Source organism: Buteo buteo, chromosome 6 (genome assembly GCF_964188355.1).
Source record: "Buteo buteo chromosome 6, bButBut1.hap1.1, whole genome shotgun sequence".
In the NCBI taxonomy this organism is placed as follows: domain Eukaryota; kingdom Metazoa; phylum Chordata; class Aves; order Accipitriformes; family Accipitridae; genus Buteo; species Buteo buteo.
The window spans coordinates 8,979,947-8,997,465 of NC_134176.1; the positions used below are offsets into that span (position 1 = coordinate 8,979,947).

Sequence of the window (17,519 nt, forward strand, 5' to 3'; positions counted from 1 at the left end):
CGGCTTAGGAAAATGGGGTGGGACTCCAAAAGCTTCCCAAACAGTTTTGAGAACTGCAGAAAACACCTAGCCAATACAGCTTTGCCTCCTTGCTGCTTAGCTTATTATCAAAAGGAAGATCGGGAGGTAATTTGATTAGTGTGCAAAATACTTGCTCAGGGAGAAAATACCAGGTTGCCAAAGAGATCTTTAGTCTAATGGAGACAGGCATAACAATACTGATCGTGAAAGCTGAGGCTGAATGATGCAGATAGAAAATGAGACCTTGAATTTTTTATTAAAGGGGTGAATGACCACTGGCACAAACTACCAAGCATGGTCACGAGTTGCCCACCTTTGTAAAGCATCCATGTTATCCTACACATGCTGCTGGGCTAAATGCTGAGTTAGGGAAGGGGAAATCCTGTTGTCTGCATTAGTAAATCAGGCCAAGCGTAGTCCCTGCTGGCCTTGCATTCTGCGGCTCTGAAGCTGGGTACTCGGCAGTGGGACAACTGGAGAGGACTGGCCTGAGGCAGGTGTAGTGCTGGCAGCTGTTTTGCTAGCTTCAGTTCTGCCACTGCACAGCCCTTCTGACTTGAATGCCTCAGAAATATTCCAGTCAGGAGAACTGACCTCTTCATCTCTATTTAAGCTTTATCTCAGTTAAAAAAAAAAAAAAATGAACTCTCTTCTCAACAATAATTATTCCTAATTATTTAACACTTCTAGTTCTAGACTCTTAAAGAATTGTAATCAGCTGAGACTTTAGAGTTGGCAAAGTTCTATTAAAACATGTATCCTCATTTTAATAACCAGGAAACTGCCACAAGTAATTATTGTCTCACCACAGCAAAGTCCATGAACACTCCTCTAACAGTTAACTGGTCAACTGGATATCTAAGTACTTTGCCAAATCTTGGGCTCAGTCACTGGCAGAGGTAGAAGCCAAACTAAATCCTCATCGTAAAAAAACAAAAACCCCAGACCTGTCTACTGAGACAGGAGTTCCTGATTCTCACAGTATGCTTCAAAACGATACCTGACTGTCATCCAACTAGTGTGTATGTGTGCAAGGAGCTGCATCGGCTGTTGCCATCATAGTCTTCAGCAGTGATTTAGTATTCTATCTTCTGCACAAAACTATGCTGCTTCCACTTTAACGTTTTATCTTTTGTTGTCCAGATGACCACTATGCCAGGACTTCCTACAAGACCCTGTTTCTATGATATAGACTTGGACACAGTGTCAGGAGAAGTAAATGGGCTCTTTTGAAAGGAATTATTAACCAAAGGTAGGTGCCTTCTTGAAGGCTTTCAATATTTGGGCTTTTTCTCATCTTGAGATAATGGAGTTAAGCCAATCTCATATTATGCCATATGTTTCCAAATGACATTTGATTATAATTCAGCCTGAAAGTTGCCTGCAGTACTACATAATAGTAATTAAATTTATTTTTCTTTTTAGCTCCCAGAAGAACACCTGATGAGTCATGTAAACAGAACTATGGCCTGGGTTTTTTTTAAGTCAAAACAAGATATGACTGAGAATATAGTGCAAGAAGTGACTGGAAGAAGGAGTGCTAAAGAATCAACCACTTTTAATCTGTAATAATTTTTAAACTGCTGTGTTCTAGGCTAGTTGACACTAAGCGTCTAAAGCATATTTCCTCTACAAACCTCCTACTTCGTAACTGTAGCTGAAGCAGAATACAGTGGGTTTAGTGACCTCTTTTGATTCAGTGACGTGATTTTAATAATTAAAAATCCTAAAGCTGGAGCTGTTTGAAACAGTCTTGGGACTTAATTGTCTTAACCATAGGGTTTTTATAGCATATATTATCTTTGAAAGTCTTGTACACTACTTATTCCTATTTGCCATACTGAATTCTGTATTCCACTTCTCGCACTATGGGAGAAACCGTTGTGCTCTGAAACTGTAATTTAAAAGAGGGAGCAAGGAGGAAACTCCTTTGCTTCTCATCTCTCTCCAGAAGTGCTTACCCTGGCTTCTGCTGTGAATTATTCCTGCAGGCACCTGAGCCACGTCAAATTTCCCTTTTAGAAAGCCTAGCTGTGACTACTGTACTCTACTGTTCATGGAAACTGAACTTCTGGATATCAGATCTGTAGGGACTGGATCTTTGGCCCGTATCTGTGGCTTCTACCAGATGTGTCTTTTGAACCGTTTTATGCTCAGCAATAAGTACAGTTACACCGTTGACGAGCCTCGTTTCCTAAGGTAGCTAATTGGTGAACAGAGACAACGCGAGTAGTGATGAAGTCACTTGTAGCAGGTTTTGTCAGCAGGCTAAAAATCACTTTGTAACATAGAAGTATTGTTGCTGCCAATTTTTTAACTAATACAAGTAAAACTGGTAAATACTTAAGTGCTTTTTGGATTTTAATGTATGCACTGAGATTACTGAAGTAGAACTTATTTCTGTGATTAACTGTACACAGCAGCAGTCCTTGTATTGACAAGTAGGAGTGATTATTGCAGTAATAAGTTGCCTGCAATGCACCACTGTGTGTGTGCACATTTAATCTTGTTTTCTTTCCTAGATGATGTGTGTCTTCTATAGGAAATAAACTACCTGAATTATTCCATGAGTGAGAGATACTTGCAGTTGACTGCAAAAGATCTGAACTAAGACTTGCAAGGCCCATCTGCTTGCATCAGAACTGAATCTAAAAACATTCCGATTTTGGTGAGAACTGGGAGAATCGGGATGTAGGTGTGCACCAATGTAAGGGTGCATCTGTAGTACACAGATACTGTGTATATATATGGCGGGGGGGGGTGTAGAGAGAGAGATCTATATCTCTCAAGTTATTCAGGAGGGGAGAATAATTATATAAAAATTACCCGGTTGTCACAGAAGCAGACGGAACAGCTTAAACCGTCGTAAGAGCATTTGAGATGCATTCACAGCCTCCTAAAATTTTCTTTTCGATGGTATTCAGCTGAGGCATTATTGGCAGCCAGGTTTGCCAGAGCACACACAGGCCACTTGCAGGAGGTCCGAAGGGGTGTTCCCCAGCCGCTGCCCCAGACCCCGTGCCGGGCTGACAGTGCCTCTGCACCTGCGGCACCTCGGCCAAGCCTTCCCTTGAAGCAGGTTGCCAGAGCTGATGCTGCCAAATCTGCTGTCAGTTCCTACATTTAATCTTCCCTGCTACACTGCTTTCTTGTGAGCGCTCTGCGTTCCACCTTCATTTTATGCTTATGAAAGATGGGATAAGTGTAAATTTATGCTAAGATTAGCCTCCTTTTAGTTTAGCATGAGATCATAGACGTGCTTGAGAGAGATGGTTCAAGAGGTTGCTAGTCCACCTCCTGCAGTGAGGCAACGAAGCAGTTCAGGCACGCAACTGTTCAAGGGTTTGCTACCCACAGTGGGACTGGTGGCAACAAAGGGTAAGGGCCAAAAAATAGCCCCAAGCGTCTCTAGAGGCTACTGGGGAATGCTTTTCTAGCCTGCACTTTGAACCTATTGGAATGCGAGTTCTCCAGCATCCCTACTCTGGGTCTTGCAGGACTGATACATAAATAGATTGGTTTTTTTTAACTCTCACCTTTGCCACCAAGTATGCCAGCTAGTTCTTGCCCTAGCAAATAGAACTCAAGGGACATTTAATTTCTTCTAACTAAATATTGGAAGGTTGTCTTCTCTTCCTGTTGCCTAAAGAAAAAACTAATTATGTACAAATTTGTTCTCTGTGGGCTATTTGTGGGTCCAGAGCCCTTAACTGGTGTTATGGCCATCCATTCCCCCAGCTGTGCTGTAATGAGAGTCCTGCATCATGTCATGTAAGAAATAACACAGGTTTTGGGGGGGGGGGGGGGGGGGGGTGACTAGTGATAGGGACCAAAAAAAAAAAAAAGGAGAAAGTGTTGCTTGGCTAGCTTGCTGCATGTCACCAGCACTTCAGTGTGGGCCCAGAAGGAAAACCAGAGCCTGCAGCTGGGCCAGGATCTTTCAAGCTTATCCATCTTCTGACCAGATCCTCTGCTTGCTGCAGACTCTGTTATTTACTTCCCTTGCACCATAGCCTTTGGTGCTACCATCTTCCCCTGGAGTGGCAGGAATAATTGAATTCCATATGAGGTGTTTCCAAATGCGATTCACAGCAGCGCACGCACATTAGCCATCCTCACGTCAGCCATCCTCATTACCGCTGCCTGCTTTCCTCCCTCCTGCCTCCGACTGCAACGAGGGAAAACCTCCTCATGGTGAGGGGCCTTGTTTGGCTTTAACCCAGAAGTGGATCGTAATTAGAACCCCCTGCCCACCCTGGGGGGAGAGGAGCTGTTTCCAAATGAAGATTATTACCCTGAGTGAATGCGAGCAAACACAGCTCATAGGGGAGCTTTTAAAAAGGCAATTCCTTGTCATTGCTTGATCCGCGTTTCAGCCCTACTGGCTGACATTTCAGCCCAACACACCCATTTTGTACCTTTTTCCATGAAGACACTAAGGAGGGCGGAGACCATGTGTATTTTTCTAAGGCTGGCCTACGCTGGAAGCCACTTGCAGGTTCAAAGTGTGCTGCTTCGCCAGGTTTCTTCTGTGCAAACATGCTGTGAAGTAGTTGAGGTCCTTGCAACGTTTGTGGGTGTCAGTCAGCTCCCCGGGGAGATGAATGGGGACATTCCGGCATCTCGAACTATGGTTTCATGTAGTTCATCAGCTCCACTTGGCAGTCCTTTTTCCAGAGGCACTCCCATCAATCATAACAGCTGGAGATGCAATTTTTCTTAAGTCAGATCTCAGCTGCTTTGGAGAAAAAAAGTCTAATAGGAAAGAGGTGCTTTCTCTCGCATTTTGGGCAAGGATTAGTTCAAACCCAGGAACTGGCTGACCTTGCCACCACCTCTGAAGGTGTAGCTCCTGCAGCAGCCCGAACAGCATGTGCTTAAAACTGCAAAGGTTTCAGGTGGGACAAAACAAAACAGCTGCCGAGAGCGAGACCCCCTTCCTTCCCACGTAGCCCGGCAAACGCCGGATCCCCAAATGCCAGCGGTCCCTTCCTCCGGGGCGCACGCCCGCTCTCTTATAGCGCATCTTGCTGCCGTTGGGATCCAAACTGAAAACGGCAGCTCGGTCCCTAGGAAGACCTTTGCCTTGAGCGTAGTTCGGGGTTTGCGCATCTGCTGCTGCTGTGCACGACCTGCGAGGGGAAGAGAGGTGACTCTGCAAGAGGGAGAGGGGGGCTGCCTTGCAAAGAGGGGTGCTGCCCTGCAAAGAGGGACCCTGCCTTGCCAAGAGGGGGGCTGCCTTGCCAAGAGGGATCCTGCCTTGCCAAGAGGGATCCTGCCTTGCAAAAAGGGGTGCTGCCCTGCAAAGAGGGATCCTGCCTTGCAAAGAGGGGTCCCGCCCGGCAAGAAGAGCGGGGCGCTGCCCCCTAAGAGGGAGGGGTGCTACCTTGCAAAAAGCAAGGGGTGCTGACCTGCGAACAGGGAGAGACGCTCTCCCGCGGGAGGAGCGGAGGGGTGCTGGGCCGGGGTCCCAGACCCCCCCCCCCGCTCTCTCCGGAGGCGGCGGGCAGGTGCCCGCAAGAGCCGCCCCGGTGCCGGGGCGGGGGGCGGGCCGGGGGGCTGGCGGCGGCGGCGGCGGCGGGCCGCCTCGGCGGGGGGCGGGGGGCTGCCGGCAGCGCCCTCCCCGCCGGCCCGGGGGGGGGCGCGGCTGCGGCGGGAGGCGGCGGCAGCGCAGCCGCGCGGAGCGGCGCGGAGGGGCGCGGAGCCGGGCGGCAGGTGAGGGCGCGGGGCGGGCACCGCCTGGGGGGGGGGGGGGCGAGAATCCGCGGGGGGGGGGAGGCGACACGCGTGGGGTTCCTGGCTCGGCCTCTGCGGCCCGGGGGGGCACCCCCCCATCCTCATCCCCTCGGAGGGGTTCGGTTGTCGGGGGGTCCCGGTTAGCCGGGAGCGGGGGGAACGGGGCTGGGGGGCTGGCGGCACCCGCGACCCCCCCCCCCCAAACTTGCCGGGCGGCGGGGGCTGCGGCGGAGCCGGGCTGCGGGCTCCGCTCGGGGCACCGGCAGCGGCGGGCTTGTGTCTCCCACACGCGCCTCTGTCAGCTTAGCTCATTTTCCCCTTAAAAAAAAAAATTAAAATTTCAAAAAATAATAATTAAAAAAATAAAACCCAAACCAAAACACCAAATCTGCTCCGCGGGGGAGCGCGCCCCGCCAGAGCCCCCGGTTTTAATCATCTTGCTACTTAAAAGCAGAGTCCAAAATACTGTGTAAAGAATTGCCCGAAGTCACCGAGCCGGTCCCGGAGAAGTTGCTCTGTTTGCGGTAACGCGGGTTTGCGTCTTTATATCCAAAAACATTCTGATGGTGTTTTGAGGCAGTCCTTTTTTTTTTTTTTAAAGGGTGACATATACCTTACAGTATCATATATTTGATGAACACACGCGGTGTTAATTGAGGTTGCCATGGAAGGCATGCACGTAGTATAAATAAGCTCCCTCCTTGCCATGTGATTTCGCTTTTGTATTCCACAAGGCTCCTTTTTGTATTCTGTGTTTTTGCATATTGTCATATGGTGCATTAAAGATAAAAATATCTGCTGTCTCAGGGTGTAATTTCCCTAGCTGGAACTATGAGTGCATATGGAGCAGCGGGGAAAAGATTTAGCTAACCGTAGGAGAAGAAAATGTATGCGTGTGCATGTGTAATATGTATTTGCCATAATATGGGCAGTTAAAAAAAAAAGTCCCCTTTTACCACACAAAGTAGCAAAACATCACTGGGTTGACATCTTGGTGGCCTCATTTTGCCTTTGGATACTGATGCTAATTAGTGGAAAAAACTGCTATGGTGCACCCAGAGGCAGAACTGCTTTTCCAGCCCCAGTCTGCCTCCCAAAATGAAATATTTTTTAAAAAAAACTTTTTAATACTTTTTTTTTTTAAAAAAAAAATGCTCTACAGATCTTATCATTTGTTTGTTGTGTTACAGGTAAAAGATGGAAGAAGCATCGGCCATGCTTCGCAGCAAACCTCACATAACCTGCGAGGTGAACTGAAGCAGAAAGCAAAGGCGAGACAAAGCAGCATCTGACCTTGTCACTGGGGGGCAGAAAACAGCCACTGGCTGCTGCTGGTTTTACTGGTGCTTCAATCAAGCTCCCTGTGGAATTGCAGATAGCTCAGAAAGCGCAAGTTCTTTCCGTGGGGTGAATAAAAATTGTTAACCCTTGGCTTGATTTGTCATCCTTTGGGGGAAAAAAAAAAAAAAAGTAATGTCAGACTGGCAATTAAATAGTCGTGCTGTTAGACCGAGCGCAACTTGAAGTGGGTTGTTCCGGAGGTGAGAGTGACTCTGGCCAGTAAACCAAGAATCCTGTTCAACTGCGTGTCTACCCGGGATTCCTTGGAGAAGTGATCAAGTGAGTAATAAGACAAAGTGGGAGTTATAAAGCGGATGCGATAGCTTCAGCAGGACTTCTCTTCACTACCACATCCGCTCATTAAAAAGCAACTAACATTATTTTGAAAACAATTTGAGGAAAAAATGCACTTTGAGCATCTCTGCAGTTCTTGCGTCTGATGCATTAATCCGGAAAATCGGTAATATAACACAAACGAAGGAAAGGAGTGAATATGGTGAAGGCAGCTAAGGAAATTCAAATGGAGAGCCCAAGAGAGGCAGAGACTCACAGCCCAGGGGCAGCGTGCTCCCCCTCGGAGGAACAGGCAGAAAAACCCTCCATGCTCTGTTTTAAGAAGCGGAAGAAGTCCTGTAATAAGGGGCTGACCGCGAAGGATGCGTGTGAAGGAGCCTCGGAGGAGAAAAGCCAATGCATCAGCGCTGACCAAGGGGAGGCGAAAGTTCCTACTCAGTCGCGATCGTCCAAAGGAGCCTGGGCAGCCATCAAAAACCTCGCAAGACCTCGGAGAAGGCAGAAATCCTCCTCGCGGAAGAAGGTGCCCTCCGATTCCCAAGTGCAGCTGGAGATGGATGCTGAGGATGGCTGTGCCCAAGGCTTCCCGAAGAAACGGGCGAGCTCTGGGGTGAAGATGCCCTGTGTACGGTTCTCCAGAGGCAAGAAAAAACCCAGCCCCTCTGAAGCAGTGGAGGAGTCGGAGGACAGTCTTCAAGCAAACGAAGTGATGGGCATTTTGAATAAAGCTATTGAAGAGCCGGAGGATTTGGCCCCGACGGACAAGTCTGAATCCTTCAGCCCCCCGGTCTCTGCGGAGGAGGACCAGGATACGGCGAAGGAAAGCACCAGCTCTCTTGGGAAGAGTGAGCCCTTGACAGAGCCCACACCTGATGCAGAGGAACATGCGGAGCACACCGCTCAGTCGGAGATAACCGATTCAGAGACAGTTAATGAAACAGCCCAGGAAAAACTGCAGGAGGGGAGCCTGCCCCAAACCACAGTCCATGCAGAAGGCGGGGAGGTTGCTCCCGAAGCGCCCGTTCCCAAGGATCAACCCGACAGCTCCCTTGAAACCACTGAGCTGCAGGAAATCCCTAATACCTGCCAAGAGCTGCCTGAAGGGGATGAATCAGAAAAGAGCATAAATCTTCCTGAGGAGCTCAAAGCTGAAGAGGCTGTAGTGGATTTCAGTCAGTCGGCGTTTAAAGATGATGCAGCGAGCGTGCAGGGCTGCTCCAGCCACCAGGTGCCATTAGAAGCACCCATGGGCGCTGGCATCGGCATCGTCATCACCGTCACCGAAGCTGAGGACTCTGACAACACCGACTCTGACCAGGCCTACGAGCCGTCCCCGGTTTTGCACCGAAATAAGCAAAGAGGGAGTAAAAAATCAAGCGGGAGCTTTGATTTTGGTAAAAAAGAGGGTCCCGAGGCTGGCGGCAGTCCCCAGGCAGAGGAGAAAGGTCCGGGAGACCAGGGGCACAGAACTGGGGAGCAGTACGAATTGCTCCTCATAGAAACCGCGTCTTCCCTCGTGAAGGCGGCCATTCAGTCGTCCATAGAGCAGCTGGTCAACGAAATGGCCCTGGAACAGAATAAACACAACAGTTTTCTGTGATGGCAGCGGTGCCCCCGAAATAAAAGAGTACAGGGAGTGATTTAAAGCTCCGTTTGCCCTGGGGGGGGTGTGGAGAGCTCGAAGGGCTCCCAGGGCCGAGGTGTAGTTAATTCTGCATGCCCGTTCAGTTGTGTGTTTATGTGAAACGGATCCTGGGACGTGGGGCAGACCCCGCTACGTACAGCGTGTCCCCTGGGGCTGGGTCTTCAGACGGTGCCGTCGACCGCAGCTGCGGAAAAATGAAGGCGTTGCAGCGACCGTGTTTTCATTTATTGGCATCTGTATGTCAAGGCCACGTTTCTGCCGTCGCCCATGCCGGGTTTCCCGGCTCTTTGTGCTGTAGATCTGTGTGTACCGTGGGTTTAGCGAAAGGTCCCCAGGGGCGGTGAGTGCCCGACCCACCGCTGGGCTGGATTCGGGGCACGTCGGCTGCGGCTGGAGGTTTGCCTTGGGGTTCGGCGGAGACAAGGGAGGGTGAAGTGACTGCATTGTTAACATGAAGATGTCAATGCCGAACAGGCTCAGGCCGGTATTTAGTATTGCAAACAGGTACTCGCTACGTACAGATGCCAGAAACCATGGTCACCCCTGCTGTCGCATCACATGAAGCCGGATGGTTGCAGCGAGCGGCGTTTTTCATTTGGCCTCTTCCCCTGTCACAAGCAGCCTGTGCATTTCCAGACACGTTTAAAGCACAGCATCAGCCGCTCGCCTCGCTGACCCCGGGCCGCACGAATGCCAAGAAAACGACAGCGCTTCGTTTGCTGGGGGGGCCGTTCTCGCACCATTAAGCTCAACGGGCAAAATTCCCAGCAGCATCGGCGGCGCGGGCTGCTGCGGGCAGCCCCTCTCCTTCCTTCACCTTCCTCCGTCCCAGTCACGATGTCGTGGTGAAGCTGTCCTCGGATGTAGCATATTTTTGATATATGGCATGTGATATAAATAGCAGTGAGCTGCATGCGTGTTAGCAGTCAACTATTGCCTCGGTGTTGACATAGTTTGGGTCGCTGCGATGTGCTGCCGGCGCTGGAATTGCTTTGATTTGGTCCGAGCGCTGCTGGCGTCCCTGGGTGCTGGCGGCAGCCTGTCCCACACGGCCCCCCCCTTCGCTGCAAAGCTCTGCCTTGACTTCAGGCAGCCCCGGCATCCCTTGGGAAATGTGCATTACGCCCGGCTCGCTGCTGCCGGGCTCTGGCTGGCTCCGGCACGCCGTGTAGCTTGCTCGGAAACATGCAGGGAAATGCCGGAGTGATCTTACCAAAGTCCTCAGGGAAAAAAAATCTAGACGTGAGGGCCTGGGGACGTGGCCGTAAAATGCCTGGACAGGCCAATCGCCGTCAAAACCCACGAACTGCCCTGCTCCAAGGGGGGTTGCGCCAGCGTAGCATGTGTGTGCGAGCATCGCCTCTAACTACCAGCTCTCCAAGAGAAAGGGGCCTTTTAATAATTTGGGATTGCATCTGCGTGGCTGGGATTTACTTACAGCTGCAGGCAAGTCAGCCCGTTCTGAGAAAATTCTCCTGCGTATTTCTCAGCCGATACAGAAATAGCAGCCTTGCTTGGCAATTGCTTACTGACCATAGGCAGTGCGCTGAGATTTCCCTTTCCAGCATAGAATTTGGATTCCTGTTAAAATACAAGGGCTGTAAACTTTCCTAGTACCTGGTGCGCAACCACGTTTTAAACTTTGATAAAGCATCTCCGTTTTTACGAGAGGACTGTGAGCAGTGAGTGCCACAGCTTGTTTCTGTGCAAGTAAAACTTAAGAAAAATCAGAGGATGTTAAAAAAAAAAGCGTCTTCTTTTTCAGTGAGTTTAATTAATAAGTTATCAGGTATCAGTAATTCAGCGTGTACAATTTTAATGGCTTTGTACTTCATACTGGTCCTTCCAGGTATTTTGCCATCGTTTTGAGAGGGACTTTTTAAGGACTTTTATATGTACCTCAGGAGCTGCTGCTGCAGCACCCCGAGAAGAGCCATACTGATGCTGGAGGTTGCTTATGGGATTCCACCGGGCGCCGCGGCAGGTCAGCGCCGAGCGAACGACCGCAGCGTCTCTGCGGGGCCCCGCTGGTGTCAGCTGCAGAGGAGGTTGTCAGGGCTCTGGTAAAGAAACACAAAATGACCCCGTGGGGCCAGGCTGTCATCTTCTGTCAGCCTGCTAGGCAGTTTCGGGAGGTTTTCCTGTATTTCAGTATTGCCTTTTAGGCAAAACACGTCTTCAAAAGAGGAGAAACGCGGTAGAAATGCTTTGGTCCAGCCCGGCCCCTGCGACTGTTGCTCCACGTCCAGGGTTGTGTTTGCATCCTTTCTGTAGCTGGTTTTCCCTCTGTTATAGCTGTACATATAACTGATGATTATTTCATTAAAGTTGAACGTACCTGTTGTTTTCTTGCCTTGTGATTGAGTGGGCAGCTATGGAGAGTTTTTATACATGAAAGGATAAACTCACAGTGGGGCTCCGTTGTGTCCAGCTTTCTTAGGCAGCCACACGGTGAGCAGAAAGAGATCCTGAAGTTGGTAGCAGACCTGAATTCTTTGGAGGCTTGCTCCTCCTGTGCTCTTTTTATAAGGTTTCCTTTCGGTTGCCAGCCAGTCATTTCCACCGCAGAGTCCTGGCTGCCCAGGGGCTGCTATAAGGTATTTGTGAAAGATCACAAATCTCCAGTGGCTAAGAAAAGCCGTCCTGCTGCCCCACAGTTAAATTACCTATCAAATGCTCTGTACCACCAGAGGAAAATGTTTGGGGCTCTGCAGACAGACCGGGGTCAAACCCCGCTGCGCGTGGAGCGCCACAGCTCTTGCCCATCCCACGAGATTGGTTTGGTTTTCCCTGCGAGCTGCTGGTTCCTACTTTCTGCTCCCAAGGCTCTGGGTTGCTATTTCCAGGCACACGGTTTGGTGCTGACGGGGTCCGCGGCAAGGCCGGCACCTCGGGAGGGGGAGCAGCAAGTTCGGTGCCTCGGTACTTTCTGTTATGGCTCGAATGGGCCCCATACCCTGATAATTTTTTTTGCATAACATCTTTCATGTAATTTCTCGAGGCACTTTGTAACATACAGAAAATATGGAAAAAAAGTTATACATTTTTTATAGTATTAATACTGTTTATTCTGTCAGGTTTACAGAACAAAATACAGACTCATAACAGCTGCTAATGACTTAATTAAGACTCCCTACTCCTTCATTATGATTAGAGTTGAACATTAATAAAACATTTATTCTTTCAGAGAAGGAATGATAAATTTACTATTGCGAAGGAGTACCGGGCCGGGAAACCTATGAGGACGTGACGGCGTGGTTGTGCCAGAGCACCAAAGGGTGGCCTGGCTTCAGGACCGCGTTCCTCACCGACAGCTGAAATAAACTGGAATGATACATCACCTTGGTTTCTTAATAGCCCCATTCAGATTGCTTTTGGGCCGTCTGGCTCCTTATCCAGGAGTTCATTGCTTGCTGCCCCTCTCGATTATGGAAGTGGTTGCTTTGCAGCAGAAAGCAAGTGTGTCCACTGAAAAGTTCCTCGTGGAAATTGCTGGTAGACAATGATGGCACAAACAAGCATTGCGTTTTCTTTCCTGCCCTGGGAGACCAAAAGTGCATTAGAAATGCGCAGGTTGCTTAGGGCCAGACCTCCAGCTGCTGTAGGTTGCTGCAGCTCTGTACGCTTCAAAGGACCAAATCTACAGCAGCCAGGAATTTAGCATTTGAATCAAAGATGCAGTCCCTGCGTAAATGATGGACATTTTCATACGTGTCCTTATGTATAAAAATGAAAATCCAGAAGTTGGGGTGGTTTTTTTTGGTTTGTGTTTTTTTTTCCACAAATGCATGTAAGAAATTGAGTAAACATGAAATACATGGGAATCCTGTTCTGTGCTTGGGATGGATGGAAGCTGGTCCCTGCTGATGGACCCAGGTATTAGGGGCAGTGAAGCCCTAATAATGCCTGTCTTATAGATACAGGGTTTCAACATGAGTAACTGAAAATGATGAAATGATCCAAGAGAACAGATTGATTTAAATAATTTGCTTTAATATTATTTTACATCAGCAGTTTTATTTCCCAGAAAAATGGTTCTTGTTAGCTCTTGTTGGGTGGTATTAAAATAATGAAATACTTTCATTTGCAACCAGATAAAATCTTTACATTAAATGTGATTTTTTTTTTTAAACTAATCAGAGGATGTTATTTCTTATATAGCTATTTAAGCAACCATATAGGTTAACATTTTTTTAGCAGGCACAACTTTCACATTTTTTTCTTTTTGCAGAGAATTGTGAAGAGTGCAGTTCTGTGCTAAGCGACGGGATTTTTTTCTGCAGCGTGGTGAAAGTCCATTTAGCTGGGAAGTGGATTTCAGCTAAAATACCCAAACCCAGCATTTTAAAATAGGTTTTGTTACATAAAAACTGACAAACACGCTGGATACAAAAGGAGGGGGGAGACGTTAGGAAAACATGTTTTGCAATTCAGATTGCTAAGATGAAAGTATCATCTGCAGCTAGAGCTGACTGGCAGTCACCCCATCGGTCCTCCAGTCAGACCTAGCAGAGATCATCCTTTCCAACCTCTTTAATCTGGAAGAGGAGACCCCCCCCGCCGAGGTGGATGCCCCAGCGGGGTCCCTTCTGCAGGTACCGGTGTCGGTTCAGGTGCTGCCCTTCCAGCGCCACGTCCTTACCGGTGCAGGGACACACCGAGCATCGCTTTGCCGTTGTCCCGGAGCGCAAATTTTCATCTTGCGAGGGATGTCAACTGCCATCTAACGACAGTCATTTCGTGTCACGTTCGCTCTCGCTGCTTGCCGTTCTGACGAAGACACGAGGCTGAGGTGCCGATGTGTCAAGGCTCTGTGCTGTGACAGCTCCGTGTGATGCGAGACTGGTGCGGTGGCAGCTGGGTGGGAAGCGCAACCGCTCCGACTCCCACGGTGCTTCGGAGCATCCCCACCGGGGAGGAGGAGCGATGCACCCCCTCGCTCCCGCCAGCAGCCTCAACCGCTTGCTTTCCGCCTGCCAAAAGCTCCCCCAGACTGCCGCCGCACGAAGGCGTCGGGCGTTGTCGCTGCAGCGCAGGCGGACGCCGCGCCACGCTTCGTCGCAGCCCAGACAGCCCTGCGACCGCATTTGCATTTCGCGTGCTTAGCCGGAGCGTGGCAGGGAAGGCCGAAGCGGGGAAAGCCGCTCGTCCCGAATCTCCCTGAAGTTTGTAGGGCGGCCGGGAGCCTGCGGGCACGACGCAGCGGGCTGGGGGACCGGCTGGCTCGCCGGCGCGGGGCCGGCAGGCGTGTGCAACAGGCACAACAGGAATGCGCACCTGCACCCTGCTCATTAAAAGCGATGAGTAAGCGGCTCGCAACCGCACCGCCGGGATAAACAGAGGCTCGTAGGGGATGCTCGGCCCCTAATGACAGGTTTCGGCGCCTGCTCTGCTGGGTCCGGCGTTGCTGCGGGCTGGATGAGGCGACCGCTGCCGGAGCGGGTCCCTCCCGGGATGGCCGCAGGGAAAAGGGGGTGACGCCGAACGTCAACCTCCCGCCCCGGCACGTCGGCACTTTTGGCTGGAGCCCCACGGAGGCCTGGCTCGACGGTTGACACCGCGCTTCTGCCTGCCGCCGTCGGGTTTCTACCCCGGCATCACCCTCCACGGCTCCCAGCCCTGGTTCCCCTGCCCCGGTGCCTACAGCTGGCTTCACATCCCGCAACCCAGGTGGGTTGCAAATCCAGCGCCGGGAGGGACAGGGGCTTTACACAACATTTTCTTACACCGTTTGTCCCAGTAACGGGAGGGTTAACGTGGACTAAAATTTGCCCGACTGCTGCTGGAAGCCTTTAGCAGCATTGCCCTATGCATCCCAGGAGGGTAAAGCCACGCGCGGGCTGCCCGGAGCCCTGCAGAGCTTCCCAGGGGCATCTCGGCTCAGGTGAAAACCAGCCTAATTCAGCAGACAAGGTTTTGAGCTTTGCTGCACCTTTGTTCTGAGGGTGCAGCGTCTGGTTTAGAATAGTTAGTGGAAACATTTCCTCTCTTAGGCTGCTTTTGAAGTTGTGGCATTACTTTTTCTTAATGAAACATGCAAATCCTGTAAATGCTGCGATTGCGTCTCAGGGAATTCAGTCCTGACACAGCTCTGGTTGTAAATATCTAACTGGCGTGTAATTTAGGCCAGATCCATCCTCATTACCTTTTTCCTCCTGATTTCTTACTGCTCAGAATATATTTTCTTAGTGCTGGACTGCTGGGAAGCCCACTCAATTGCAGTCTTTTTTGGCATACCATGGCAAGAGGGGGAAAGAAAAGGCTGGGTTTTATTAAACAGCGAAGCTGAAGGTGATCGCGGCGGTATGGCACGACCTGCTGTTGGCAGATTGCCGTGGGAGGGCTTTGACAGGCCAAGAAGAAACCTCCCGCCTTGGCCACCGATAGCTCGCGGTCCCATTCAACGATGCTGAATTGCATATGCTGAGATCGCTTTTCACCGCACTTGTGAAGGCTTCGCTTACACAGGATTTATACCTTCTGCCTCCAAAATAGTAGAAAACTACTCAGCATCAGCCTTACGCTCTAGAAAGCTGTATTTCATGGCTTTATTTTTAACCACAGTCACTGCTTCAGGTTTACGTCCTGACAGCAAATTTCTTTTCCCTTTTTAACCTTCTCAATGCGCGTACATGTCCCAAACCCCTCCGGTGAGGGGCACTGCACCCACAGACGGGCTGTCAGCCCTTCCGCACCCCCTGCATCTGCTGCCGCCCGATTTTGCAGTGATTTGACAGACGACATGCGAGCAAAGAGCCTGCCCGAATGGCTGCTGTAGCCAGATGGCTGAAGACACATGTTGTAACCACAGTCTGTGCAGAAGGTAAAAGGAGCTGAAAGGGATTTTTTATACTGGGTGGAGATGGGGTGAGCACAGCCCGGCCATCAGCATCACCTCCTGGGCAGCCAGCAGGCAAGTGCTGGCATTGCTCTCCCCCGGCCGCCCAAAAATTCAAGGTGGAAGAGGTAAAAACCGAATATTTGCAGGTGAATGTTGAGAGGGGACAGGTTACCTTTTAAGGGCGACTTGTGCAAGTAACAGGCATCGAAGTCTCGCTCCTCTGGCACCGGCAATGCGGGAGATGTTCAGCCTAACACTTTCATTGCACAAGTGCTACCAAATGGCACCTCCACCAGCACTGCAGGTGGTGAAAAGCAAGTTTCTCAGTAAAATAACTAGACCCCATGCTTCAAGGGGGCGATAAATACCCTTTATTTATAAATAAATACCCTAAGCAGCACGGGCCCTGTTGGACCTGCCTTGTTCAGCATCAGAGCACTAGAACTATTTCAAAATACCTATCTCGAAGTTGTTTAGCATGCTTTGGTCACTAAGCCTGCTAACCTACAGGCAGCATATTCAGGCCAGCACCCAGACACATGTAAAAGTGATGGTAGCCACTGCAGCACTTACTGGCATTTCAGAGGTTAACATGAGCTGGCTGAGCAGTCTGCTCACACTGCGGGGCTTTGGCAGGGGCCTGAGCCCCAATCTCCCCATGTTTTCGTAAAACACGAGCTGCAGAGCCCACAGACAGGGCTCTTCAACGCCTGCGGTCCGTCAGCTCCGCACTCTTGACGCTGGGACCCCTTCGCAGCACAGAGCAAAGCTCTGGGGATCCCCTGAGGCTTTTAGGCTTCCAGCCTTCAAGTACCAAGGCTTTCTTTGCCTAAGCCCATGTGCATCTATCAACCAATCGCAGATATCTGGAAGGAATCACCAGTAGCATTATTTTGCATACTGCGACAAATTCGTCTATGTTTTCAGAAACACCCCCCCCAAGAAATGAGTATTTGCCAAGCCCAGCTGTGCAAGTCAGGCAGATTTTCAAGCATGTACAGGCATAAAGGTTAAGCACTCAGTAATTCAAGTGTCTTCTACATACAGTAATAAAACATCTTATGATGTATCCAGGAGCAGCTGCTGCCCTTGCACAGCAATCGTTAGCTGTCTTCTAAAATTATTTTCTATTCATAAGACTTAGAGAGAATGATGTTTTCAAGTTAACGTAACTCGGAGCTGATGACTTCTGTCTCTCAGGGTTTTTCTACTGCTTTAATTATAACAGCACTTCAACGCTTGCAGTGGAAAACTGCTGAAAATGCATTTCTTGTATCGCAAATGATGCAAAAAAATGCCTTTCGCAGATGTTTGATGTCACAGATGTTCACTACTGCAAAGCTTAACCAAAGTACACCCTAAAAAGGGTAAAAAGAAAAATCATTTACAGTTGTAACTTTTCAAAGACATACTCAACGCGTACACGAACACAGTGCTGCTTTCAGTATGATTTCAGCTTTACTGATGTATTTACAGCCAGTGCATCGGAGTCATTCCTACAACACATAGGCACTTGAGCTGATAGGCATTTGGATCTTCTACCCGAGTTCACAGTTTTTATTAAAGCTCCCTTTTAATGGCCAAGAAGTGAACAAAACAATGCTGCCCACAAACCTGAAGATGAGCAGCATGTCCCAGAGA

General features: G+C 49.8%; 2 protein-coding genes across 5 annotated transcripts in view; both read left to right on the forward strand.

Moving 5' to 3' along the window:
- The window catches only part of MTHFD1 (methylenetetrahydrofolate dehydrogenase, cyclohydrolase and formyltetrahydrofolate synthetase 1), a 42,277-nt gene extending 39,686 nt beyond the window's left edge, over positions 1-2,591 (forward strand). For all 4 annotated transcript variants that reach the window (XM_075029643.1, XM_075029644.1, XM_075029645.1 and 1 more), the window contains 2 exons: positions 1,165-1,273; positions 1,447-2,591. In XM_075029643.1, coding sequence (XP_074885744.1) covers positions 1,165-1,254 — 90 coding nt within the window. In that variant the 3' untranslated portion in view covers positions 1,255-1,273; positions 1,447-2,591. The remainder of the gene's footprint in view (positions 1-1,164; positions 1,274-1,446) is intronic.
- Positions 2,592-5,670: 3,079 nt separating this feature from the next.
- AKAP5 (A-kinase anchoring protein 5) lies at positions 5,671-11,318 on the forward strand. The gene is made up of 2 exons (XM_075031051.1): positions 5,671-5,736; positions 6,948-11,318. Exon 2 carries the CDS (start codon positions 7,592-7,594, stop codon positions 8,990-8,992), a length of 1,401 nt encoding a protein of 466 aa, XP_074887152.1. The 5' UTR covers positions 5,671-5,736; positions 6,948-7,591; the 3' UTR covers positions 8,993-11,318.
- The last annotated feature ends 6,201 nt before the right edge of the window (positions 11,319-17,519 follow it).

What these genes read in the sequence shown, in the direction of transcription:
- AKAP5 (XM_075031051.1), top strand. Translation starts at nt 7,592, where the DNA reads ATGGTGAAGGCAGCTAAGGAAATTCAAATGGAGAGCCCAAGAGAGGCA.